Source organism: Sus scrofa, chromosome 11 (genome assembly GCF_054392235.1).
Source record: "Sus scrofa isolate SSC_HxYL_T2T_F1_AM1 chromosome 11, Sscrofa_HxYL_maternal_Yorkshire_Landrace_v2.0, whole genome shotgun sequence".
In the NCBI taxonomy this organism is placed as follows: domain Eukaryota; kingdom Metazoa; phylum Chordata; class Mammalia; order Artiodactyla; family Suidae; genus Sus; species Sus scrofa.
This window is the reverse complement of record NC_139393.1, coordinates 71,628,461-71,656,008: the sequence shown is the minus strand read 5'-3', so window position 1 is coordinate 71,656,008 and position 27,548 is coordinate 71,628,461. Positions and strand designations below refer to the sequence as shown.

Genomic DNA, 27,548 nt, shown 5'->3' with positions numbered 1-27,548 from the left:
ATACCCTGAGATGCTCTGGTTTGCAGGGGAGCTTTCTTGGGCTTAGGGTTAAGTTTACTTAACTTCTGTCCTTTTGCTATTTATGTAACAGACATTGGGCCTGAGAGAAACAGGGCACAGGGCATGACTGGCTTTGCATGACACCAGGGCTTTGCATAAAACTGAAGAGGGGGGCAGGATTCCCTCAGCCTTCTTCTTCAATCACCACAGGATCAAAGCTGGGAAACAGGCTGAACATCCAAGAATCTCTGAGCCTCCCCCTGCCTAGAACTGCCAGGGCTAGCCTCCACCACAATCTCCATTTGATGAGTTCGCATCGAGGCACAGCAGAAATGAGCCTGACCAGGATCCATAAGGATGCAGCCTCGACCCCTGGCCTCGCTCAGTGAGATTAGGATCCGGTGTTCCCATGAGTTCTGGTGTAGGTTGCAAACGCAGCTCGGATCTGGCAGCTCGGGTCTGGCTTTGCTGTGGTGTAGGTTGGTGGCTACAGCTCCCATTTCACCCCTTGCCTGGGAAACTCCCTATGCCACAGGTGGGGCTCTAAAAAGCAAAAACAAACAAAAACAAAACAAACAAACAAAAAAATCCCACTCCATTTGAATAAGAATTCATGAGAAATCTAAAGTGTTGGATGTACTCAGAGAGGCGCAGGCTGATTCACCTCAAGAACCTGAGAGAAGGTTCTTGGGGAAACATTCCAGAGGGTGGGCGCCTTATGCTGCTGTTCTCTGCAAAAGCCTTTCACAGGCAAAGAGAGCACCTCCTGGCCTGGCCACTGTGACCACAGTCAAACAGGAAATCTGAGGAACCTCTACCTTCAGGGGACGATGTGAGCCCCACTGGGCCACAGCCTCCTCCGTACTGTTCTCCTTTCCCCCACGCACCTGAGACCCGATGCAAAGTAAGTGCCGGATAAACCAAAATACTTGCTACTTGACACAATAATAAACCCACATATGCCCAATATGTGACCTCATTTTTTTTTTTTCTTTTTGGGCTGAACTCTGGGCATATGGAAATTCCCAGGGATTGAATCCTACACCACAGCTGCAGCAATGCTGGATCCTTAACCCGCTCTGCCAGGCTGGTGATTGAACCTGCAATGCCACAGAACAAGCTGGATTAACACACTGCGCCACAGAGGGAACTCCAGACTCCATTTATTTTATATCCCCAAAAAGGATAAGAAAAAAAGATATTTTCACCACAAGAAATCAGGAAGATGCATATATTTAAGTCAATTATCTCTCCTAATTCATAAAAAACTTATTCATGGGGTTCCTCTGTGGCATAGCAGGTTAAGAACCAGGCCTTATCACTGCTGCGGTATGGGTTCGATCCCTGGCCCAGGAACTTCCACGTGCCTTGGGACGAAAAAAGAAAACAAAATAAAACAAAAAACAATTTATTCAGAACAAGGTTCCTACTTCATTTGGAACCGCCCCAAAACTTGCTAACTTTTTTTCCCCAAAGTCTCCACACAGCACAGTTGTAATTTTTAGACACTTTCCTCTCCTAAAGACTCTTTCAGCACAGACCAGCTAGGCCCCCCTCCATCAGGCCCAGCCTCAGTGTGGTTCGGTCAACTTGGCTCAGGTGTGAAGTCCTGAATAGCATCCTCAGTGATTGCTTCCTTTGGTCCCCAGTCCCTTGGAGTTGTGACTCTTGCGGTCCACCTATCAGACGCAAGCTGTGCCTTCAGTTCCCCAGAGGAGTAAGTCACTGAAAACATGGAAAGTTAGAATGAAAGGCCCTGTGTTCACGGAGCAGCATTTGATGCATTTCCTTCCGTTTCACTGAGCGAGCTGAGGATCTTAAGACACTGATCCAGCATTACGGCCCTCTTATTCTCGCCAATGCCTCTTCCAGCTGGCTCCAGGTTGCTCTTTTATTTTATTTTTTTTGCTATTTCTTGTGCTGCTCCCGTGGCATATAGAGGTTCCCAGGCTAGGGGTCGAATTGGACCAAGATCAAGATCACATGGCTGGTCATCAGCCAGGACAGTCACCACAGAGTTCAAATCGCCCACAGACCGGGTCCTTCCATCAGGGGTGTGGATCTGGCTTCCTCAGCCTCTGCAGAGCCCAAGGGCAATAGGGAAGCCACCCAGGCCCTCGGAGTCCACGGCCCACTCTTCATCCTGGCCCACTGCAAAGGCACTGCAGTCAGCTCATGGTCTAAGCGAGCGAAGACAGTGAAGGTCTGGGTCACCTGCGTGCCTGCAGGCCTCTCCACCTGACCCAGGACGTCCCTGGTGCCTCATGGTCCCCTGGCCTCAGCTTCCTGTTCAGATGGCCCTCTCTGCTGGAGCTAAGTGCCTTCACTGGCTGGACTTGCACACATCTTCAGGGGATCCCTATATTCCCTGGGACTGGACCACAGGAGACTTCCCCATGACTGTCATCGTCGCCCCAGTTCCCACAGCCCAGCAGGACCACCCAACCCAGACGCCCACACACTGGGCCTGCCAGGTGCCACCTCAGGGAGGACCCACTCTCCCTGTAGCTTTCACGGCCATCACTGTCATGCACAAACCACGGGTCAAGAGTTACCTTAGGAGAATACCTGCTCAAGTGGGATAGCTATAGTAATAGGTTTGCACTAGTCATTACTTTTGGCAAAAGTATAGCCAATACTGCCATGACCTTGTCCAAGCTCCCACCCACAATCCATGGCACAGGGGAGGGGCACATTTTATGGAATATGAACTTCAGCTCCATCAGGGCAATCATATTATTTATCATCCAACCTAAGATACTCTTAGTAGTAAAACAGGGTATAGTTAATAAATACAATATGATAAGGAGTATAAACCAGGACTGTCCTGGGCAAAGCAAAAGTTGAGCTGCCTGGTACGGGTGAAAAGGAAAATTTTAATTTTTTTTTTTTTTGGCTGCACCTGCAGCATGTGGACGTTCCCAGGCCAAGGATCAAACCCACGCCACAGCAGCAACCCAAGCCCCTGTAGTGATTGATAATGCCAGATCCTTAACCTGCTGCGCCACAAGAGACCTTTGAAAAGTTAAGAGAAAAAAAAAGAGAGAAAGATAGCAGCTCTATAACCTCAAGCAATCAAAAATTTTACTACTAATCTGATTTTGCATCAAATCAAGGTATTTTGTTTTCCCCCTCTGGGGGAGATGGGGCAGGAGGGAGGCTGCTACACCAAGTCATTTATACCCTTCCAAAATAAAAGATGCAAGTGCAATGCATAGGATCATGGCCTGTCAGAAGACCTGGCTACAAAGAACACAAAATCTTTTCTCTACAATCAAGCCAAAAATCTATCAGGAACCAAGGGACACTTCAGAAATAAAGATTGGGCGGGGAGTTCCCGTCGTGTCGCAGTGGTTAATGAATCCGACTAGGAACCATGAGGTTGCGGGTTCGGTCCCTGCCCTTGCTCAGTGGGTTAACGATCCGGCGTTGCCGTGAGCTGTGGTGTAGGTTGCAGACGCGGCTCGGATCCCGCATTGCTGTGGCTCTGGCGTAGGCCAGTGGCTACAGCTCCGATTTGACCCCTAGCCTGGGAACCTCCATATGTGGAGGGAGCGGCCCAAGAAATAGCAAAAAGCCAAAAAAAAAAAAAAAAAAAAAAAGATTGGGCAGGAACACTGACACCAGATTGCTAAGTCTAGGAAAGAAGCCGTCACCTGTAGGGCATGCAATATGCTTTGGAGGTGCACTTCTTAAGAGATTTAAGAAAGAGAATTTCTGCACAATCTAAGAAACAAGGCAGTTTTTATAAGCACCACCTGTTCTGTTCCTGGATCACACCAGCTCCTCAAACTCAATGTAACTCTCCCTCCCCTGCCTTCCAAGGACCTCGGCCACATTCAACTCTCAACCTCTGAAGCTCAGACAGCACCATCCTCTCCACTTACTACATTGTACTGCTTTGGGCCCAGAGATGTTTTTACCTCTGTGCACCTCCCGTTTCCTTAGCTGGGGGCAAAGAAAGAGGCTACACTTGGCCAAACTTTTACAAATATTATTTGGTAACATAGGAATCTGCATAAGGTAGGAAAATATTCCTGAAAGTCTCAGCAGGTCCTGGAGTGGTCAGAGCGGCTGTGCTGGGAATTCTCTTGTGGCTCAGTGGGTTAAGGATCCAGCGTTGTCACGGCTGTGTCCCTGGTTGCAGCTTACAGCTATGGCTTGGATTTGAACCCTGGTGTGGGGAACTTCAGCATGCCTCAGGGATAGGCCAAAAAAAAAAACAAAAAAAAAAAAACAAACCCAAAAAACTGAGTGTCTGTGCCCACAGGAGGTGAGACACTGCCTCCTACCTCAGAGGGATGGGCGCTGAGGAGGAAGAGGCAGGGGAGGGGCAAGGCCTTCCCCTGTTGATCCTCAACCCACATCTTCAAAGATCACCAAACCTCACTGTGTATGGACATTTAGGGAACCCAGTAAATGGGGCCGACTTTCTGAGGCGGGAGGAGGAGGAGCAGAGACAGCTCCTAGAACCCAGGACACCTTAAGAGCTGGAGGCAGAAAAGGGCCTGAGGAAGTGAGCACAGAAGCAGCAGAAAGTGGGGAGTGAGACATCAGGCCAAGCTCCCTGAGCTCCAGCGGGCTGAGGGGCTGCCCACTTCCTGCCCTGTGACCACGACCCCGGAGGACAGGCCAGGGGCATTAGTGGAAGATGGCAACTGGTCCAGGGCACGAATTAGATAAAGGAAGCTGTTCATAAGCTGCTTGCTTAGGGGGAAAGGGTGCCGCTTTAGTTCAGAACTGCGAACTCCCCAGCAGTACTGGGGAAGCAGGCTACGCAGAGAAGGGGGCGGGGAGGGGGCGCAGCGCATTCTCCTGCTGGGTGTAGATTCCCCCTGGGCAGCCCTGGTTCTCCGCCTCTCCCCTTCCTGCTCCAGCGGCTCCCCCTCCTCCTCCTCCTCCTACGGGCTGGCGGGGCAGCGAGGAAAGGCAGGGACGCCCGGTGCCCTCGCCGCCAGGCCCCCCTCCCCGGCCCTGCTCCTCCGCCCCCGCGCGCCCAGGCGGGGACCAAGCGACCGGCGTGGGGCCGCCCAATTGTCACCGGGAAGCCCATATGCCAGGGCACCAGCGGGAAGCGCTTACTCGCCCCAACCCTATGTTCCCGAAAGGCGCAAGCGCTGTGGCGGGGGTGTCACAGCTCAGGCGGGGCGCTCACCAGAACAACAGGCGCGAGCAGATGTTCGAGTCCCGCAGCGGGTTGTGCTTCGCCTCCGGGTACACCGGCAGCATCCTGACTGCTGAGCCGGGTGCGGTCGCACTGCTCCCGCAGCTGTGCCGCTCACGCTGCTGCCAGAAGGGTCGGCAGGGATGCTGGACCCCAGGCTGGCGCACGGGTCTGCGCTGCGGGATCCCAGGAAACACTCGCTTCAGGGAATGGAGCGCCTGCGGTCCGCCTCCCAGGCCGCGCCGCCTCGCGGGGCCGCCAACTGTACACCGTTCCCTGATGGGCCCAAAGCCCAGAGCAGCTGGCTCGTGCGGGGACAGCGGGGCAAAGGGGTGGCCTGACGGAGGCCGTCCAGAAAGTGCGAGGCGAGGCGGTAGGCACCTACGGATGGAAGTGGTAGACCTGCCCAAGCACCACGCCTAGACACCAGCGTGCTCGCACCTGGCTGCAAGCTCTGCCTTAGTTCCTGCTCCCAGCCCGGGTACCCAACCGGAAGGTGGAGAGGGAAGGCGTGGTATCTGCCCGCCCCTGCAGCTCAGAAACGCCCTCGCAGCGTTCTGAAGACCCAGAGAAAGCAGGCAGTGGCCTTAGCGGTACACTCTCTGGGCACCCTGCCTTCATCAGGGCCAAACTAGGATGCTCTGGGAGATTCCCCAACTTGCTGCCAAACAGTTGACATCGGACAATGGCTGGATTTAGCACAGATTATGTTTGTAACGTTGCAACATCCAAAGATACATTAACAGGATTAGGAGAACTCAAATGATTTTGGAAGATCACCTTCCAAAAGGCTTTTGGCATCTCACTTTGCTGCCTTGTGCAGGGGAACCTCTGTGAGCTTTTGGCTGATCTTTTAGATTGAGAAAGGGGAATACGGCGAGAGAGACAGCCTTAGGATAGTTTTCATCATGTGCTCAGAACCTAGTGGAAGAACAGTGGTATATGGAATAAAACACCAGTTATGGGCATTTCTGGGAACATGACTGCCCTTTTAATTATTTTTATTTTTTTTAACTATCTTTAATAGTTAAGCTGATGCTTTGCAAAACTGCCACATTTTCAAGAAGGTCAAGAGAATGTGGGCTGCTGTTAATAGGGTCTAGTCCAGTAAGAGCACACTGAGTGGCCCATCAATGAAATCTTTGCCAGACCTGGGAATCAGTATTCCCAGCACTGTGGAATGAAATGTCCCCAAAACCATGGTCAGGTTTATGAAACTGAAGGGGTCCTGCCAACTGAAAACTGGCACTTGTCATCCGCCTCTACAACGATTAAGTCAATAACCACTGCAGTCACTAACCTTCAGCATCCCCTGAAGGGCACCCAGGGTGGGCATCAAGACTGAGGCACTCTGTGCTCTGGGAAAATGTGTTAGGTAGGATGGATAGGGACTGGGACCCCAGTGATTCAAAACAGGCCATTTATCGTTTCCAAGAACAGGAGCCCTGCGATCAAACAATGAAGACACATGCAGGTACCAGAGGAGAGCTCTTCAGTGCATCTCCCTATAACCTTTTTCCCATGCAAATAAGGCAGTCCTGCCTGGAACCAATCAGAGACTCAAAACACGCCCCCCATACAGAGATCAAAACAACCTTCAGCCCTTAGGCACCCATGACACAGGGGGGTTGGGACAGGAAATTAGTGGGTGTGGGGAAAGAGAATAGGAGTCCCCAAACAGGTCCACAATATAGGAATATAAGGAGAGACCCAGTTGCAGCCAGCGCCAGTCCCTACGCAGGGCAGCCTGCGCACTCTGAGGGTGTTCATAAATAAAAGTCTCTGTACACCGCAACCTGACTCTTGATTGCCTCTCCTTGCATGGCCATGCAATAAACTTTTCTCTACTCCAAACTCCTACATTTTGGTATGTTTGACCTTTCTGTGCATCAGCACACGGACTGGTGCTAACAAGGCCAGGGATGGAACCCATATCCGCATGGATATGACTTGTGTTCGTTACTGCTGAGCCATGAGCAGAACTCCCTACACTATTATTTCTAACGATACCCTTTTAAAGAAGGTATTATTATCCCTCTTTTACAGATGAGAAAGATGAGGCTCAAGAACAGAACTTGTTCAAGGATTTAAAATCCATGCGTAGGAGTTTTCGCTGTGTCACAAGGGGATTGGAGGCATCTCTGCAGCACCAGGACACAGGTTTGGTCCCCCGCCTGGCACAGTGGGTTGACATATCTGGCAACGCAGTTGTGGCTTGGATTTGACACACACACCCAGGAATTCCAGGCTGGAGTTGTGGTTCAGATCTGATCCACACCCAGGAATTCCATATGGAGCAGGCTGGCATAAAATAAATAAAATAAAATAAATCTGATCTGGACCCAAGTGAAAGTCCAGCATGGTCTCATTGGAGGGTGGACAGTGTGCATGAAAAGTGCCTAGAATATGCTGTTTGAATGAAGGAATGACAGCAGGTCCGAATGATCCAAATCTTGGCCATCTTCTCTTCCCTTCCACCCTAAATGAAGAAAGCTCATAGTGCTTTGTGTTTATAACAACATCATTTTATTATTCTTTGAGTATTTCCCATGTACCTTGGCTAAAATAGTGTTATTACTTTTTTTGGATGCACCCACAGCATGCATAAATTCCCAGTTCAGGGACCCATCCTACATCATAGCAGTGACCTTATCCACAACACTGACAATGCCAGGATCCTTAACCCAGTGAGCCAGGAAGGAACTCCTAAAATAGTGCTATTAATAGTGGCCTTTTTCTTTTTCTTGTCTCTTTTAGGGCCACACCTGTGGCATGGGGGAGTTCCTAGGCTAGAGGTCGAAACAGAGCTGAAGCTGCCAGCCTACACCACAGCCACAGCAACACCAGATCCAAGCCCCATCTGTGACCTACACCACAGTTCACAGCAACACAGGATCCTTAACTCACTGAGAGAGGCCATGGATTGAACCCACATCCTCATGGATACTAGCTGGGTTCATAACCTGCTGAGCCACAACAGGAATTCCCAATAATGGCTTTTAACACAACATTGTAAATCAACTATACTTCAATTAAAAAAAAACCAACAGCTTTATCTTCACTTATGCAAGATGAATAATTTGTAACCATGCCCTCCTGGACACAAAAACATTTCCCAGTCCACCCAGTTTCTTATTTGCACAAAAAAGGCTTTAGCCTCACAAACACCAAAGCCCAGGTTCAAACAGTTGCTAATCAGGGAAATAGGCAATGCAAAAACAAAGGAGGAACGATTAAGAAACTATAGTACAAATGGACTTGTGGTTGCCAAGAGGGAGGGAGAAGGAGTGGGATGATTGGGGGAGTTTGGGGCTAGAAGGTGCAAACTATTACATTTAGAATGGATAAACAACAAGGTCCTAAAGTACAGCACAGGGAACTACATACAATTTCCTGGATAGATCATGATGGAAAATAATGTTTTTTAAAAATCTATGTATATGAATGACTCAGTCATTTTGCTGTAGAGCAGAAATCAGCACAACATTATAAATCAACTATAATTTTTTTAAAAAGAAAAGAAACTATAGTGTGGAGATTAAAGCTGGATCAAGGAATGTTCAGAACAATATCTCAATATCTTTGATTTCTGTGGGACTGAAGGCCAGCACCCAGACTCCTGAGCCCTGCCCTGTTATCTCACCACAAACCAATCAGAAGAAAGTCACACACCCTGCAGCCCTCACCCCCAAATTTTGCATATAAAAACTTCTTCCAGGAGTTCCCACTGTGGCACAGAGGAAAGGAAGCTGACTTGTATCTGTGAGAAGGCACCTTCAATCCCTGGCCTCCCTCAGAGAGTTAAGGATTCAGCATTGCCTGTAGCTGAGGTGTTGGCCACAGACTCAATCAGATCTAGCTTGCTATGGCCGAAGGGCTGTGGCAAAGGCCGGCAGCTGTAGTTCCAATTTGACCCCTAGCCTGGGAACGTCCATATGCCATGTGTGTGGCCCTAAGGAGCAAAATAAATAATTAAAATGAAAATGAAAACTTCTCTTCCCTCAAATGGATAGGGATGGAGTGGGATAGTTACACAGGTAGTTGCAGGTCCCAGGAGGGCACCACAGATAGAGAGGAAAACCTAGGGAACTTTGGGAGATCATTGTTAAGTTCATAATCACCCAGGAAACCATCTATATGATTTCTTATCTATAAAACCATAAATAAAAGCAGGAGAGGCCTCAGATCTTTAAGTGAAAGGTAAAATGAAGCCTGCATCCAGGGTCAGCAAGACAAGGATGCTAGATCCAAGAACAGGAATTTAAGGGAAAGTAGGAGACCCTCTTTATATGGACTCCTGAGATGACTCATCATACTTTAGCATATGTTACTGCTACTACGCTCTGCATTATTTCTTTCGGTTCTCACTCACACACAGCAAGGATGTGGAATGGCAGGCTGTTTGGTGGGCCCATCCAAGCTAGAAGTGCCGCAGCCATGCCAGGATAGAGGCAGTGATCCACTGACCACATCAGAACTGAGGCTGCCTTAGGGAAGCAGGCAGGCAGGCTTTCTAGGCAGGAGAGTTCTGTGGAATCTGGTTCAGCAGGTCAGAGCTGAGAAAAAACCCCCTTATACCAAGAGCGTCTGGGGTATAAAATTACAGCTCTTGTGAGGGTGCTTTTGAGGGTCAGTCCACTGATCTGGCTCTATCGCTGCCATGGGCTGCCTTGGAAATAACCACCAAGTTCGAATCAAGGTCACTGAAATAAAGGTACCTCAAACTTATTCATGACCTCAGAGAAAGTGGGCCGCCCTGGGAGTAGGGACTGGCCCCTTTCACAATTGGATCTTCCATTTTATCCCCATGCCATGGACATGATCGGGGACCTGATTTCTCCTGCCCCAGGTGCACTAATTTCTCCTGAGTGTTGTTTGACCTCTGTATGGCCAAACCTTCCCCAAGTTTCAAAGGGCAGTGGCTAATCAGGGAAGGAGGGGATGCAGAGACCAGGGAGGAGCAGTCAAGAGATAATAGTGCAGCCTTGGGGCAAGGTCCTGCTTCCTCCTCAAGGAACGCATGTAACAATATCTTTGACTCTTTCTGAAGAACTAAAACCCCACACACAAATGGAAGAACTACTTGATGATCAGTCTTTTTTCCAGGAAGAAGAGGACCACCAGAGTCCTGGGGCCACTAGACACCAGCTTAGAGAAACAATGCAAGCTTGCCTCTACCCTGATCCTTATCTTTGGACCCATTTTCTAGTCCCCAAACTATAAAACCACCTCCTAATCTCTCCCAAGGGGGTGGGGGTGGGGGCACAGTTTTTAGGGCATTAGCCTGTTGTGACCCCCTTTGCCTGAAAAAGCGACAAAGCTCTTTTTCTCCTTCACCCAAAACTGTCTGCGCATTTCTGTTTGGCAGTGGAGGACAGAGGCTGAGTTTTAGCAACAAATTTGGAGGGCTCCTCTGGGATCTGTCTGTGGGCAGGTGGCCCCACAGGGCTCTGGGGTCTCTCTCCACCCCAGGATCCCTTTGGATGAGGGGAGGGTTGCAGGACCCTTTTGGAGGCCAGGTTGCTGAGAGTTTCCTGACGCAAGGCTGGCCCTGAGCAGACCTGATTGTCATCTCAGAAGCTGAAACTCTGTGGTGGAGAAGTGGTTGGAAGGCAAGGACCACCCTAGCAACCACAGAGGCTCCTCTGGCCCTGAGGGAACTCCTCCCTTTGCCTCTGCTCCTGCAGACCCAAGCTTCCCACTTCAATAAACCTTTTTGGTAAGAGAAAAGTAGCAGCTGGGATGTCAGGACACCTCTGCCAGCATCTGGGTAATTCCCCCGGCATGCATTACGAGGTCCCCTGGACCTTGTCCATCTGGGGAACCTTTGGTTCCTATTTGGGGATTTCCCTTTTGGGAGATCTCATCTGTAAGGCGCAGCTTGGACTCAGGTCCCAGGCTTAGTGGTTCTTGGAAGCCAATTTGGGACTTTGAATCTGTGGCTTCCTTATGGCTGCTGAGTGAGGATTTCAGTTGTGCTTTCCATTTTGTGCTTGAGTATTTAATTACATCTGATGGTACTCTGCAAAGATTGTAACAGGTTCTAGCCTATGCCTCTGTTGTGCAAGCTAAGAACAAACAAAGCCAATCTGGGAAATTTCTCTGAAATGCCATCAGGCAGTCCCCTGGGGAAGATCACAGGCAACTAGTCCACTTAGATCCATGAACCAAGGACTAAGATACCATGACTGGCTTAGCTGGAAGAGACTGAGGGGTCTGGGCTGAGGGTTTAGGTAAGAGGCTGATCTGACGCCTTTCCTCAATCTGGCTGCATTAGTAGAATTTGTCAGGATAAAGGTGAAGGTATTACATGAGAGTCTTTGCTCCAAAGAAAAGGGAAAAGACTCCTCCCGGCTACTTACAGTTTTCTCAGGTGACTTAGAAATTTAATGGGGGTGGTGGGGGCAGAGTCCTCACACCATGCTGTGGTCCCATAGGGAAACCCACTCATTATTAAAACCTGCTCAGCCAGGGACGAATAACACCTGGCCATTGGGCCATCTGAGCACCTGTGGGGTCCTAGATGCCCCTCGGAGACCCAAGACACACAAGGGAGAGCTGAAGCAGCTCTGGACAAAAACCTAGAGGCATCAAGCTCTCAAGCAGCACACGGGCCCACCACACAATGTCATTAATAAACTCTACCCCTGACAATTTCAACTTTAAAATGAGAAATAAAGTCTCACACAGAAAATCAGGGAACACCAGAAAGCTAGGCTCTTAACACCTCAACCAGATTCATGTGTGTACAAAACTTACACTTGCAGGTATCTACTTGAGTATTAAAGAAAATATTTTTGCCCTAAAATTAGGCAAAATGGGCCCTTTTATTGCATATGCAGTTATTAGAGGAAGTTAGCTTGAAAAAACAAATCTTTTCAGAATTGGCGACTCTGGTGGGACATCCCTCCTTTGCCATGACTGACATGATGACCACCCGGGGCACTTGAGGACCAGATCCAGTTGCTGCCACCTGGACCCTTTGGTCCCTGGCCTCCTGATGTGAACAACTGGCCAGAGTGTCCTGACCGGGTGAGGGACAAGAGATTTTTGACCTTTTCCCCTTCCCTTCTCTCAAGCTGGCCTCTTTTCCTCCCTTGGAAACCTTCGAAGACCCAAGATATTTCTGTTTACTCAGTTGAGTAGTACTCGGGTCTGAAGGGTCTGTGTCTCTGTAGGTTTCCTGAGACTACAACCTTGACTTGAAGGGAGTGTCTGATTAAGATGACCACGCCTGTGTGATGTGTACTTTATGCTCTGTGTTGTCATTCGTGATGGGCATTCTGCCTTGTGAAATAGGAAATTCTGGTTCTGTTCCACTGCAGCGCCCTCTTGAGCGAATTCTGACTGGAAAGAGGCTAAGACTAAGGAAAAAGAATATTTTAATGCTGTATGGCCACAGCATTATTCTTCAGACTCTAGAGGAAATTGGTTTGGGTGAGACTCTTCTGAAAGTTCCAAAACTGGTTCTTTGTGCATGTGCAATTGTAAAAAAGCAAGCTTGAGAAAGCTTCTTTTCAGAATTCTGAATTCTGACCTTGTGGGAAGACGTGCTTCTGGGAGAACTTGCTTTTCTCGCCCTGTGCCTTGAGACCTGGGCTCTCAGAATCACTTTTCTAGATCATCTCCAAATCCTGTGACTGAAACAAGGAAAAACTAGTTTATAAAGTACTTAGTTTTGTATTGTGACACCTGATTCATGATTAAGTTTAGAAAATGAAGCTGTGAGATTTCTGCTTGTGTTGGTCTATGTGTCTGTATATATTATGTATATGTCCTCACCTTTGGATGGTATCAAAATTTGTCAATGAACTCTAATTATCTGGCATAACAAATTAAGTGCTTATATAAATTCTCAAAAATGCAGAAGGGAACTGGCCAGAATTAATTTTAGGTTCAGGTGAACTGGGGAATGAATATTCAGGATTGAATTAATATCTAGTATTAAAGCTAAAGTTTGTTAATATAATCAATATAGACACCTCTTTAGAGTTACCAACATTAAATATAATCCCGTATGGTACCTAGGTTTAATAGAAGTCAAATGAGATACTGAGACAACATTCACTAAACAGAAGTGAAAGGTAGTGAGGACTATTACTCAATATGGTTGGTGCCAACCTGAGATGTTCTCTATAAGGAAAACACAAGTTTTTAGAAATTAGAAAAGACAGTCCATGGTTGCCTTAGAAAAAAGGAAGTGTGTTTTTAGTAAAAACGGAATAAGGAATGGAACTGCATGTTATTAAGGAAAAAGGAAATAAATCTGTCTTATAGGTTTTTTCTTTTTGTTTGTTTGTTTGTTTTTGTCTTTTTGCCTTTTCTAGGGCTGCTCCGGCGGCATGAGGAGATTCTGAGGCTAGGGGTCTAATCAGAGCTGTAGCTGCTGGCCTACACCAGAGCCACAGTAATGCAGGATCCAAACTGCGTCTGTGACCGACTCCACAGCTCACAGCAATGCTGGATCCTTAACCCACTGAGCAAGGTGAGAGATTGAACCCACAATCTCATGGTTCCTAGTCGGATTCGTTAAACACTGAGCCATGATCGGAAGTCCTTGTTGCTTGTTGCTCTGGATGGAAAAATAAGGGACAGACAATCTGGATACAGAAATTGATACAAGGCATGGGGGAAGTGGACTCTGAGAAGAGAGTTTGTGCATGGTAAAGGTCAGGACTAAGTTTAGAATAAATTTGAGTAAATTAATTTTTTAAAATAAGCTGGTACAAAACTTGGATTTGGCATTTTTCTCTCTGCTAAGAGAATGAAGTCTTCTTGGGATATTCTTTTTACAACAGATTATGTGACGTCCTTTGCCTTTAAGTGATCCGTAGTTCCTTTTTTTTTTTTTTTTTTTTTTTTTTTTGACTTTTTGCCTTTTCTAGGGCCTCTCCCACGGCATATGGAGATTTCCATGCTAGGGGTCTATCGGAGCTGTAGCCACCAGCCTACACCAGAGCCACAGCAACTCAGGATCCTTAACCCACTGAGCAAGGACAGGGACTGAACCCGCAACCTCATAGTTCCTAGTCCGATTCTTTAAGCACTGCACCACGACAGGAACTCCTGTATTTGCTTTTGAAATCTCTTGTAACTTGTGAAAAGTATCATCCACAGCGGCCTATCTCCCTCCAGGTTGGATTGGCACATGCACCCTGGGTTTCTCTTGGGCCCCAAAACATAAATAAAAAACTCTGCAATTTGCCAAACTGCTAATCTACTAGATGGACTCGGTCAGTTTTCAGATGCTTTGGTCATTCAATCAATTTCTTTGTTCCCAGCATAGGCCTGGAGAGAGTCACTCTCCATATAGAAGCTCTGGCGAAGTTCACCCAAAAAGCCTTAACTGATAGCCAGAGAAGCATCACCTTGTTAAAGACTGAGGTCTCCCTACTGAGAAAGGCAATCTTGCAAAAGAGAATGGCCCCAGACATCCTCACTGCCTCTCAAGGGGGCACCTGAGCCATCATTCACTCAGAAGGCTGTACTTTTATACCAGATGATTGTGGAGAAACCTCTGCTTTGCTTAAAGAGATGAAGGCCCAAGTACAGAAAGTACATGATGGGAAGGCTTAGGCCTCTGAAGTAGTGACTCAAGTTTCAGACTGGTTTTCTGACATGCTGGACAGGATTCCACAGGGCATTCGTTCAGTTCTTTCAGGAACAATTAAATGTTTTGTCTTAACCTTTCTTATAGGAATAATGATTTATGCCTCAATTAGACTACTTCTATGTTGTATTCCATACTTATGCAAAAAAGACTACAAAAACTACCCTTAAGCCCCCATCTGAATGGCATCATAACCTCATTCCTTCCATGAGAAGATCCCCCATTCACCACCCCTGTTCAGCAGGAGGCAGCCAGGCGATTACGACACCCATTGCCTGTCTTCCATCGAAATGGAAGGAATGAACTAGCAGTGGGGAAACAATGTGATGCAGGTACCTCATGCACCTAAGAAAGGAAATTATATTCCTTACTTTTTTAAATTACTTAACGAATTGTATTACATTTATAGGTGTACAATAATCATCACAACCACATTTTACTGCATTTCCATCCCTTACCCTCAGTGCATCCCCATCCTCCAACCTGTCTCATTTGGAAACCATAAGTTTTTCAAAGTCTGTGAGTCAGTATCTGTTCTGCAAAGAAGTTCATTGTGTCCTTTTTTTAGACTCCGCATGTATGCGATAGCATTTGATGTTGGTGTCTCAATTTCTGACTGACTTCACTTAGCATGATAATTTCTAGGTCCATCCATGTTGGTGCAAATGCCATGATTTCTTTCCCTTTAATGGCCGAGAAATATTTCATTGTAATAGTATAACAACATTATAACAATTGTATAACAACATTGTATAATTGTATAACAACATTAGAACAGTTGTAAATATCTATGCACTCAACATAGGATCACCACAATATATAAGACAACTGCTAAGAACCTTAAAAGGAGAAATCAACAATAACACAATCATACTGGGGGACTTTAACACCCCACTTACAGCAATGGACAGATCATCCAGACAGAAAATCAATAAGGAAACACAGGCCCTGAATGAAGCCTTAGACCAGATGGACTTCATAGATATTTATAGGACATTCTATCCAAAAGCAGTAGAATAATACACTTTCATCTCAAGTACACATGGAACATTCTCTAAGATTGATCACATCCTGGGCTAGAAACCAAGCCTTGATAACTTTAAGAAAATTGAAATCATATCAAGCATCTTTTCTGACCACAACGCTATACGACTGGACATCAACAACAAGAAAAAAACTGCAAAAAACACCAACACATGGAGACTCAACAACATGCTACTAAACAACTAATGGATCACTGAAGAAATCAAAGAGGAAATTAAAGTAATACCCAGCAGCAAATGACAACAAAGATACAACACTCCAAAACCTATGGGATGCAGCAAAAGCCATTCTAAGAGGGAAGTTTATCGCAATGCAAGCATACCTCAGGAAACAAGAAAAAGCTCAAAGAAACAACCTAACTTTACATCTAAAGCAGCTAGAGAGAGTAGAGCAGACAAGACCTAAAGCTAGTAGAAGGAAAGAAATCATCAAGATCAGAGCAGAAATTCAATGAAATAGAAACGAAGAACCATAGAAAAGATCAATGAAATGAAAAGCTTTGAAAAGATCAAGAAAATTGATAAACCCTTAGCCAGATTTATCAAGGAAAAAAGAGAGAGGACCCATATCAATAAAATTAGAAATGGAAATGGAGAAGTAACAACGGACATCACAGAAATACAAAGGATCATAAGAGACTACTATATGCAACTATACGCCAATAAAATGGAAAAGCTAGAAGAAATGGGCAAATTCTTAGAAAAGTACAATCTTCCAAGACTAAACCACGATGAAATGGAAAAGATGAATAGACCCATCACAAGTACTGAAATTGAAACTGTGATTTTAAAACTTCCAACAAACAAAAGTCCAGGACCAGATGACTTCACAGGCGAGTTCTATCAAACATTTAGAGAAGAGCTAACACCTCTCCTGAAACTATTCCAAAAATTGCAGAGGAAGGGACACTCCCAACTCATCCTATGAGGCCACCATCACCCTGATATCAAAACCCGACAAAGATACCACAAAAAAAGAAAACTACAGGCCAATTTCACTGATGAACACAGATGCAAATGAAAATTATATTCCTTAGATTTCTTTTAAAAATGACTAGTGTGGGAATTCCCATTGTAGCTCAGTAGTAATGAGCCTGACTAGTATCCATGAGGTCACAGGTTCAATCCCTGGCCTCACTCAGTAGGTTAAGTAACTAGGTTGCCATGAACTGTGGTGCAGATTGCAGGCATGGCTCAGATCCCAAGTTGCTGTGGCTATGGTGGTAGGCCAGCAGCTGCAGCTCCAATTTGTCCCCTAGCCTGGGAGCTTCCATATGTCACAGGTGTGGGCCTAAAAAGACCAAAAAAAAAAAAAAAGAAAAAAAAGAAAAGAAAATGAGTAGCCTGTAAATTAAACAGCTTAGAGTCCTTTCTCTGCTTCTCCCTGGCCTAGTTGCAGCCTGAATACTCTCAGGCCACCCCTTTTGTTCTTCCTCTCTTCTCAATCTGGCCATTTTCCTCCCTCTGAAACCTCTGATAATGGGAATTCCCTTCATGACTCAGCAGTTAATGAACCTGACTAGGATCCATGAGGATGTGGGGTCAATCCCTGGCCTCACTCACTGGGTTAAGGACGTGGTGTTGCTGTGGGCTGTGTGTGGTGTGTGGTGTGTGGTGTAGGTCCCAGACGTGGCTGGGATCACATGCTGCAGTGCCTGTGGTGTAGCTCCAATTTGACCCCTAACCTGGGAACTTTCACATGCCAAAGGTGCAGCCCTAAAAAACAAAACAAAACAAACCTCTGATGACCCAAAATATTTCTGTCCAGTCCTGAAACAGAGCCAGGCCCTCTGGGGCACCTGGAAGAAGCCTTTGTGTCCCCCGTTCCTTTTTCAGGAAATAGGCCTCATTCAGCTTCCTTGACCTTCCCTGAATTCCAAAAGGCAAGTTCAAACAGCTGCTCATCAGGGAAGGGAGTGGGAGAACTAAATTCATGAGCGAAATCCATGGAGAGCATTCTCAAATGAACAATACACCTCAGATTCCACAGTATGATGTCTCAAGAGTGACCAAGTTTCTCTGTCAACTGCATTGTAATCAGACCTTAAAAGTGCTTTCTTAAGTCTTTTGTCATTATAGGCAGTTACTGTCTTTATTCTAACACCTTTGCAAAAATGCTTGCTCCTCAAGGAGAGCTATAGAAAAGACTTTTGAAAAATACAAGTTCCTGATTTTCAGACCATAATGCTGAATCCAGTGCTGAATGACCCCTGCACTGGGCTTAACAAGAGGACTGCTGACAAAATCACACTCACATGGAGGAAAAGCTACACCAGGACAAGAAGAACACATATACCAGGAGAAGTAGACAGCTGGCCCAAGATGCTGGACCTGACTCGTATGTTGATTTATAATGTTTTCTCGACTTCTTGAACTTCTGCATATGAATCAAATGTTCTTCCATCAGGAGCGCCATCCTTGGGTAATTTTAAAAACCAGTCCAATTACTGGGTTGTGGCCAATTACCTGTGCCTAGTACTTCTGGCTTAGCTTGCTGGATTCCTCATCTCCAAGGCTCTGACTGAATATCCCCTAGAAAATGTATTTTATTACTGGCTGAGATTTTTGCACCTGGCCAATTAAAAATACCTGCTGCTCTGACCCTGTTTGAAACATCCCCTTCTGAAACTAGTTTGAAGCAGGAAGCTATTGACTTAAATATTTAAACTCTATTAGTGTTATTAGCAGTACTGTTGTATTTCAAGAGTATTGTTTCTTGTATTACCAAATGCGTGACTGAGCCTCAAAGAAAAATCATGATGACTAGGAGACTGAAAGCAGTTAATTAAATATATGGTTATTTACCAGATCAATGACTGTAATAGTGTAACTCTAGATATGGGAAGATGCAACAAGAGGGAATGTATTCCTGGGCCATAATAGACTATGAGGAGAGGTGGTCCAGCGGATTTTGGCTACTGTAATAAGGCCTAGTCAAGTAATAGCACATTGAGTGGCCTAATCAATTAAATCTTTGCCAGACCTGGGATGAGCATTCCTAGCACCATGGGACAAAATGGTTATGAAATGCCTCCTAAAACTATGGTCAGATTGTGTTTCTTTGTTGACCAAGCTTCATCTGTGACATCCTGCCTCAGCTCACGGCAACACAGGATCCTTAACCCAGGGAGCGAGGCCAGGGATTAAACCTTCGTCCTCATGAATACTAGTTGAGTCCTTAACTTGCTGAGCCACAGTGGGAACTCCCTAAAAAACAAAGTAAATTTTTAAAAATATCTGCCAAGGAAAGTGGAAGTCACTTTTTTTCTTTTCTTTTTTTTTTTTTTTTTTTTTGGTCTTTTTGTCCTTTAGAACCATACCCGTGGCATATGGAGGTTCCCAGGCTAGGTGTCCAATTGGAGTTGTAGCAACCGGCCTATGCCACAGCCACAGCAATACCAGATCTGAGCCGAGTCTGTGACCTACACCACAGCTCACAGCATTGTTGGATCCTTAAACTACTGAATGAGGCCAGGGATCAAACCTGTGTCCTCATGGATGCTAGTCCGGTTCACTAACTACTGAGCCACGATGGGAACTCCGGAAATCACTTTCAGAAGGACTTCTCTGAAATCTAGATAATTTTGATACCAAACCAAATTTGGGTCCCCTGACCACACACAGTAAAGCCAATTGCTGACTGGGGTTATGGTGAAGGAAAATGCAGTGTTACTTTAAAGGCACTAATACAAGAAACACAGGTGACTCATGCTTTAAAACCCTGAACTCCCTGATGGGGATTTTTTTTGGGGGGGGGCGATTATTATAGGCAAAATTTGGGGTGAGGCCTGCAGGGTGTGTAGCTTTCCTCTGATTGGCTAGAGGTAAGGTAACAGGACAGTGCTCCAGGTACCTAGTGCTCAGCCTGAAGGCACCATCCTCCTCCTGGGGGGAGGCCTTGCTTCTGCAGAACAACTCAAAGATACGGGTCTGCATATTCTTTGTGGAGGAATCAGGACCCTGCATCAAGGCAGCATTATTGTTGCTTGACTGCTCCTCCCTTGTTCACATTCCCTCCCTCCCCAGATGAGCAATGATTTGAATCTGCCCCTGGGAACTAGGGGAAGATCTAGGAGGCTGAAAGAAGACCATTTCCTACAGATAAGAAAAGAGGCATACGGAAAGGATTGTGTCTGGGAGAGGCCCACAGGGTCCTGCCCCATTTCAGTCTGATTTGTAATCAGGTTAGGTCTATAATCCCTATTTTTCATCCTCCAAGGTAAAAACATAGAGACATCATTTCCATATTAATGAGGCATCTTAGCCTGTCACCTGGGAGCCCAGACCTGGTTCTTCATGCACCCTGATGTCTAGGCCATGTCCTTTCCCATTTTACTAATACTCAATTCTCTTCCTCAACCAAGGACTCTCACACATTTTAGTAGAAAAATCAGCCCCTACCAAGAGGGAGTTACCCTGTGGAAAACAAAAAACAACCTATATTATTAATACCTTCTCCCAAAGCCCAGATGCAGGGCTTCAACAGAGATCTAGGAGCCCATGGAGGGCTAGTTAATGAACATGGGCAATACTTTTTTTTTTTTTTGCAACTTGTTAAGAAATTAGGGAGGCTCATCAAGGAATCCACTATGTGAGGAAAGTTCTGTATGTGTTAGGTGAGCTCATGGTAACTCCTGGCATGAAAAGTGAGAACTCCACTTGGCCAACACCATTCCTCTTGCCTGACAGTTTAGACACGCCCCATCTGCACAATGAACACCCCCAACACTAGACACCCCCCCACCCAGAGGCCCCCAGATAAAGCCCATTCCGACCAGAGGGACATATCCTGGAGAAAATTAGGAGATTGTTTGCTGTCATGCCGAGAGCATAGGGCAACCTCAGATAACTATTGGTGCTAGTGCACCTGTTTGCAGGGTGGGTAGAAGGGTTCCCCATGTCGACTTAAAAAAAAATTCATAACCTGGAAGTTGAGAGTTAAGTTTTAGTTGGGGCAAAATTAGGACTTAAGCCTGGGAGACTGCATCTCAGGTGGCCCTGAGAAACCTCTCCAAGGAGGCAAGAGGGTATTTCTCTCCTGGAAGACGGTGCTAGTGGAGCTTTTTCAACAAAACGTAGGTAGTAGGGGCAAAAGATGTACAGAAAACCAGGTATCTCAAGTCAAGGATTTTAGCACATTTCTACAGCAAGATGCAAGGGACTGGGCTTAGTGGAATCACTCCTTTGATAGGCTATGGAGCCAGCACTCTTTGTTTCTTTCCTGAGTTCCCTCAGTGCTCACAGGTTCACCCTTGGGAGTGGCTGCCCTCACAGAAGACTGTGACATCTTTTTGCTTTTAAAAAGAAGAGCAGGGGTGGGTGGGGGGCAGTATTTCAGACAGCTCTGAAATACCACACCAGAGAAGAAAGGGGAAATATCAGGATGCAGTGATAGAGGTGAAGGCGGAGGTGCATGCAGCCATGCACACAGTTTACAGGATTGCTTCTGGCATCATGAAGGTTACTACTAGTCATTGGAGGAGGAGACATCACCACGAAGGATTTTCATCTTTTTCTAGACATGAGGAGATGCAAGAAATGGGTTCCTAAAATCTTATCCTAAGAATATGACCTACACCCTGAGCTCTGCTCAGGCAGCGCTAGGGGTCAGCAGCTGCAGTGGCTCATGCTTTTATCTATGGAGAGGCCTGATGGCAGGTGCCAAGCTCCAGTTCACACCCACTAGAATTGAAACCACAGCCAAAGTGGCAAAGATTGCAAAGAGGTTTGTGTTCCCAGGATCCTTACAAAGTGATAATGGCTCAGGATTCCTGTCTCAAATGACAAATGGGATAACAAGTGGGCACAAATGGACTTTGCACTAAGCTTGGAGACCCCAATCATCAGAGAAAATGGAGAGATCCAATTAAACCTTAGAAGGAACTTCAGTCAAGCTACGCCAAGAAAGTCAAGAAAATTGGATTAAGTTATTCCCAATTGCCCTGCTCAGCATGTGACTCGCCCTGAGGGACAAGTTAAAATTGAAAGCCATTGAACTTCCCAATGCTGAGAGAAGGGGCACTTTAGCCCCTTTGAAACAACTCCAGTGCCACGTGCAAGTAGGAGAAACCATGGTGACCAGGTGCTGCCCACACCCACCAACCTGTCCTCCACATGTTCCAACCAGGAGACCAGGTGCATCTAAAACCCTGGAAAACCTGCAGCCATGAGACCAGCTCACTCCTAAGAGGAACAGACCCCACTTGTGATGCTCATCACCCATCTGCCCTGAAGCCGTGGGGGGGGGTGTCACTCTGTGGGTGCATCACGGTCAAGTGAGGCCCTCCCCACCTGAGCTCCAACCTCTAGAGAGACAACCTGGGCCAACTGAGCTCCTTGACCAAACGTGTGAATCTCGCTCTGACGGGAAGCTTTTCTTCAACATGCAGACTAATTGCAGGAATCACTGCTCCCAGGGGATAGCTAGTGACCTTGGCCAAGGGAACCATGTACATCACTGCCACCATAAAACAGGTTACAGTCACCCCGGTGACAGTGACCAAGAAGCCCAATGTGGACTTCCAGCTGTGACAAAAGTCTGCTGCCTCCCTGGCCAGGATGGCCCTGTGGGTGACAGAGTCGCCCTGATCGTCCGCCGACTGCCTGGGGAGGGGTCTGTGCACCAGCGGGCAGGGGTGGAGGGGGTGGGGGTGGGGCTGTTGGCAGGTGGATGCACGTGGCCTAAGTGAAGGCGGTGAAGACAGACCCGGGAAGGCCGCTGGGCTGCGGAGACCAGGCCGCCTCACCTGGCGGAACAAACCCGGAGCCCAGCCGGGGAGACAAACCCTTCCTGGCCCCTGAGTGACCCTGAGCAGCTGTGAAACCCCAACGGGCAGAGGCTCAGGGACAGAACAGGTGCTGCTGAGGCCCGGGGGCCCCAGACACGGGTCCAGGCGGTGGGGGGAGAGGCCCTGCTCCTCCCCGGGGTCGTGAGGACGCCACACGCACAGGAAGCGGCTGCAGGAGCCGGACCTGCGCCCCTCAGCGCCCCGCAGGGACCAGGAGCAGGACGGCCCAGAGAGGCGGTGCCACCCGCCAAGCCCGTCAGCAACCCCGGAGTCGACACGGAATCGCCTCACAAAATAAAGTCTGACCTTCTCTTTCCATTGTGCTTAGTCCAGTGTCACGTGCTCACAGGCGGCCTCGTGCGGAGGCCTCACCCTCGGCCCCTCAGACCAGACGCCCTGGAGCCACAGGCCGGCGCCTCCACCTCCGCAGGGCTGGAGGGCGGAGATACTCAGCTGCGCGCCCCTCCCCCACAGGAGCCCCGCCCCGCCCCCCACAGGAGCCCCGCCCCCCACAGGGCCCCGCCCCCCTCGGAGCCCCGCCCCGCCCCCCACAGGAGCCCAGGCAGCCGCCCCCCACCAGCCTTGTGGAGAAAGTGGCCTCGAGAGGCCCAGCTCCCATCTCTCTGGTCTCTTACCAAAGACCAAAGCCTTCCTTTGCCTCAGACCCAAACTTGTCCTCATTCCACAGGTGTGAGCGACACCAGGCAGAAGGTCCCCGTTGGGGTCTGACTGGGGAGGGTGGGTAACGGGACAGGAAGAAATGGGACCCTCTTCTGCTCAGTCACGCTGTGTGATGTCCCCTAGGGACAGAGCTAAGGGAGCGGCTAAGAAAATTATTTCTTAAATATGAGTGGGGTCTGCATGTCCCCTTGAAGAGGGATGTTGACTCTTGGAAACGTGCGTCTCCCCTCCTGATAGAAGCCACGTGAGGCTTATAGACCTTCTTGCTCCATCAGGTCAAAGACTTAAAGAAACAGACCCTCACACGCTCTCAGAGGCGGGAGTCTTGAAGGAAATCCATTGCCCGGGAGACCCGGGCTCACACCAGACCCAGGAGCCCACCCGTCAGAGCGTTTCCTCCTTCAGACGCCCTCACCCTACAGACCTGAGCCCCAGGAAGCGCCCCTGTCCTCTAAACTGAGGGACTGGGACCTGAGACCTGCCTGACTGGCCAGGGGTCTGGAGCCGGATTCACAGGAACTAGTGGCTCCTATGAGGACGGGTTTCCTGCAGGGGGCGGTAGAGAGCCGCGTGACCACCGTGGAAGGGGGGCCTCCATAAAACACCAAGGGCAAGAGGACTGGTGTGGCCCCCCGAGTTCCCACCAAGGGAGCTTTTGGCAAAAGGCCAATTCTCTCTCTCTCTTTGTTGTTGTGGTTGTTGTTGTCTTTTGTCTTTTTAGGGCTGCACTCAGGGCACATGGAGGTTCCCAGGTTAGGGGTCTAATCAGAACTGTAGCTGCAGGCCTCCGCCAGAGCCACAGCAACACAGGATCCAAGCTGGTCTGTGACCTACACCACAGCTCATGGCAACATCAGATCCTTAACCCACTGAGCGAGACCAGCGATCAAACCCACAACCTCATGGTTCCTAGTCAGATTCATTTCTGCTGCCCCATGACGGGAACTCCCAAAAGGCCAATTCTCTGGTGTTCACTTTTTGAATCTGGGAAAAGGCACGTTGTCAGAGCTGTAGCCATTTCCCTTCTGCACTGAAATAAATACCCTTTGGATGTTGATCCAGCTCCTGAATTAACTGAGTCAGAACACCCCTACCCAGGGCAGAGCCAAAGTTCCAGGGAGGCTGACAGGACAGGCTGGGGACATGGGAAAGGGGACAGTCGCACTGGCCTACTGGGGACAGAGCATCATCCTGTCAAGTGCACAGAGACCCAGAGACTCAGGTCCTGCCCCACAGTCCTGTGCAGGGTGAGCCAGGAGGTCAGGGGACATTCCGCACCCTCTCAGGGAGCCTCCTTAGTGCACAGCTCACAACGCCAGGAAGCAGGAATCCGTTGTCTGTCACACACAAACCACCCAAGACAAAGGGCCTTAAACAGGAGGCATGGAGCTATTGTTTAGCACAACTGTGAGGGCTGAGGAGGAGGGGTGTTGCTGGCCTCATGGGCTTACTCACCCACCTGCCGCCAGCTCGGGGCCCAGCAGGACCTGGGTGTCCAGGACAGGACTCGCTTCCATTTGAGGCCTGGGCTGGGTTGGCTGGAAGAGCTGGGATGGCCTGGTCTCTCTCTCCACATGGCTTCTCACCTCAGTCTGCTTATGCTGTGGTGGTCCTGATGGAGACAACTTTGAGCTGAAGTCTAAAGCATTAGAGGGCAGCAGTGAGCAGGAAAAAGGGGCGAGGCTAGTGGGAGGGAGGGAAATGATTTATAAGATGTTCCAAGACCCTGTGAGGTAGGAAGAATTATGACACCTTATAGGAAAAAAAAGGGGGGGGATAATATTAGTTTGGTTAAAAAACAGAATAGAAGAGAAAGGTGGATGTCAGGTCATGCAGGTTCAAGGAGCTGAGAATTTGTTTTTGTTTTTTTTTTTTTTTTGTTAATCTTCATACTAAGAATAATGGGAAACCACTGAAAGGTTTTAAGCAATGGAATGCCATGATCCAATTTGCACTTTAAAGAAATAGCATGGCTATGTGTTTTAGGAATTGTAGGGCACAGGAAGCAGGCTTTTTCACTCTTGGCACTACTGACATTTCTTTTTTGGGGGGAGCCAGCTATGGCATGTTCAGAACCCTACTAGCAGCTGCCACTCACTGGGGGAGGGGTGGATGGAAGCTGGAAGGAAACCACATCCCCCTAAAGCACAGTTACAGTTGCAAGTTGCACTGCTGTGCCCTGTTGATTTGGCAAAAGCCTTTTGGAGAGCTGCCCTGAATTCAGCAACAATTTAACTTCAAGTTATGTTTTTCCGAATCCCATCGGCTACACAAATTTTAAAAAGGGCTGTATGTTTTCTTACATTCCATTTGTCCTTGTCCATGGGTAAGGCTGGGTGAGCATCTGCCTCCAGAAACGTCCTCCCAGCAGTTCTCTGTGGCCTTTGTTCACTGAACGGGAGCCCCATATTCACAGCCCAGCTGCCAGTGCACCCCTGCCTCCTAGAGAGGCAATGGGGACTGGCAGGTCGTGGTAGGTATAGGGCCATCAATAGAGGGGAAGAGTGCCAGGCGTTCCTGCTTTCTCGCGGTCCCAGAGTCTCGGAAGATTACCTGTAATTGCTTGGGTGTGAGGAGAGGCGGGCAGGTGAGAACCCTTGGGCATCATCGTCACAGGCACTTTTGAGGGCAGGAACGGGTCCCTTTAAGCTGTATCCAAGCAGGTCTTGCCTATTGCATGTGCCTTTCATTCTTTCTTTTCCTGTGATCAGGGAACCAATAGACTGTAGATACCACCCCCACCCCCGCCCCCGCAAATGTTGTAGAAAAGCCCATCCTCAGCAAGCCCTGGGTTAGGAGTCCATACTCGGTGGCTACCACACAGCCCCTCCTGGGACTGCTTAGCCCTGGCCTCTCGTTCCCCTGAGGCCAGAAGGACTGGCCTCCCTTCCCCTGTCACTTCCCCCCGGAAGAAGACACCCTGCGGGAAGATGGAAGAAGCCCTCGCTCAGCCTTGGAAGGCTTCCCAGGTCCATCGCTGACCCCTGTGGCGCGGGCGTGCCCTGGGTGGCCTGTGATCACATTGCAGAGCACAGGTGGGTGGAGGGCGATTGCCTCTGATGTGTGGTCAGGGAGCGCGCGGAGCTTCCCTAGGACAGCCAGCCAGTGATTCCCTGCCAAGCACAGCTCCCACACTCCACTCCAAGAGCCCTGGACGAAGGATGGAGAAACTGGCTCAGGCCCCAGCCGTGGTCTGCTGAGGCCCCTGAGGCTTCGTGTACCCACCTGCACCCGGCCAGTGACCAAATCCAGCGAGGATCCCACAAACCTTCCCCGCAGGGATTCTTAATGTCCACTGGCTTCCAGACAGAACCAGGGGGTCCCCTAGCTCCAAGCCACAGGACACAGTGTCTGGGCTGCTTGTCATAGGAACCAGAAAAGAAAAGAGAAAACGGATTCCTACCTCCTCTCCAGCCACAGGGCCTCTGCCTTGCTGAGCGTGCGTCCACTTAGGGGAGACCCCTCTGGAATGGCATTTTAGTTCCACACAGGTGGGTAGCGGAACAGGTGTGAGTAGTTTAGCAAGAAAGGACCATTTCTTCCTTAAACACCTGCCTTCCAGAGTGGCCTCAAAGCAGAAAGAAGCCTCACACTAGCATAGGAGGTGCAAAGCCACCTGTTCATATAACTCCGGCAAATAGTGAAAAACAGCCTTGGAAAGAAGAAAAGAATTCAAAACCAGTGCAAATACTGTAACTCAAGCGGAAGGATTAAGCTTCATCGCAGTAACAGGCAAACAGGGAGAGGTGTTTCCTGTTTGTAATGGGAACTTGAGGGGTTATTTTTTGCAGCCTGTTTGATTCCATCAGATGGTGAGATAGCAGCTTTCTTAGCCTTGTCAAAATAAAAACGTGGGAGAAACATCCAGTCTGCTCTAAGCCAGCAAGCACTTATGTTTGAATATCCTGATTTCAGCTGATGGAGGATCAGATAGGATTCTGTTCACAAAATAGCTGGGCACTGGAGGGGCTGTAACTGTGATTGTTTCACTGCCTGCTTACATCCCAAGAAAACAAAACACCATTTCATCAGCATTGATTTTCAATATTTTTGAAATGTTACCTTTACATTTGTTTCATGGAGTAAGAGAAAAGCAGAGGAGGGGGTAGGAAGGCTACAGGGAAAGGAGCCAAGAGAAACTGGACGTGGGGAGAGTGGGTGGGAGATCAAAGGGCTGCAGTGGCAGAGCTGGGTGGGGAGGACCAGGGCCCGCAGTGTGGGGACACAGCCCATGGATGCCACGGGGATGAGGGCAAAGAAGG

General features: G+C 48.2%; 1 protein-coding gene across 12 annotated transcripts in view; it reads right to left on the bottom strand.

Annotated features, from left to right (window-relative positions):
* Positions 1 to 26,757, bottom strand: part of LOC110258728 (ATP-binding cassette sub-family C member 4) — a 208,159-nt gene extending 181,402 nt beyond the window's left edge. For 7 of the 12 annotated variants that reach the window (XR_014819746.1, XR_014819743.1, XR_014819745.1 and 4 more), the window contains exon 1: positions 5,156 to 5,655. Coding sequence is in view for 3 of the 12 variants with exons in the window: in XM_084982123.1 (XP_084838249.1) it covers positions 5,156 to 5,229 (74 nt within the window). In the remaining 9 variants the exon portion in view is untranslated. Of the gene's footprint in view, positions 1 to 5,155; positions 5,656 to 22,911; positions 23,026 to 24,741; positions 24,899 to 25,839; positions 25,988 to 26,689 lie in introns of those variants that run through there. The other 5 variants (XR_014819742.1, XR_014819748.1, XM_084982125.1 and 2 more) reach the window with 2 other exon arrangements.
* Between the last annotated feature and the right edge of the window lie 791 nt (positions 26,758 to 27,548).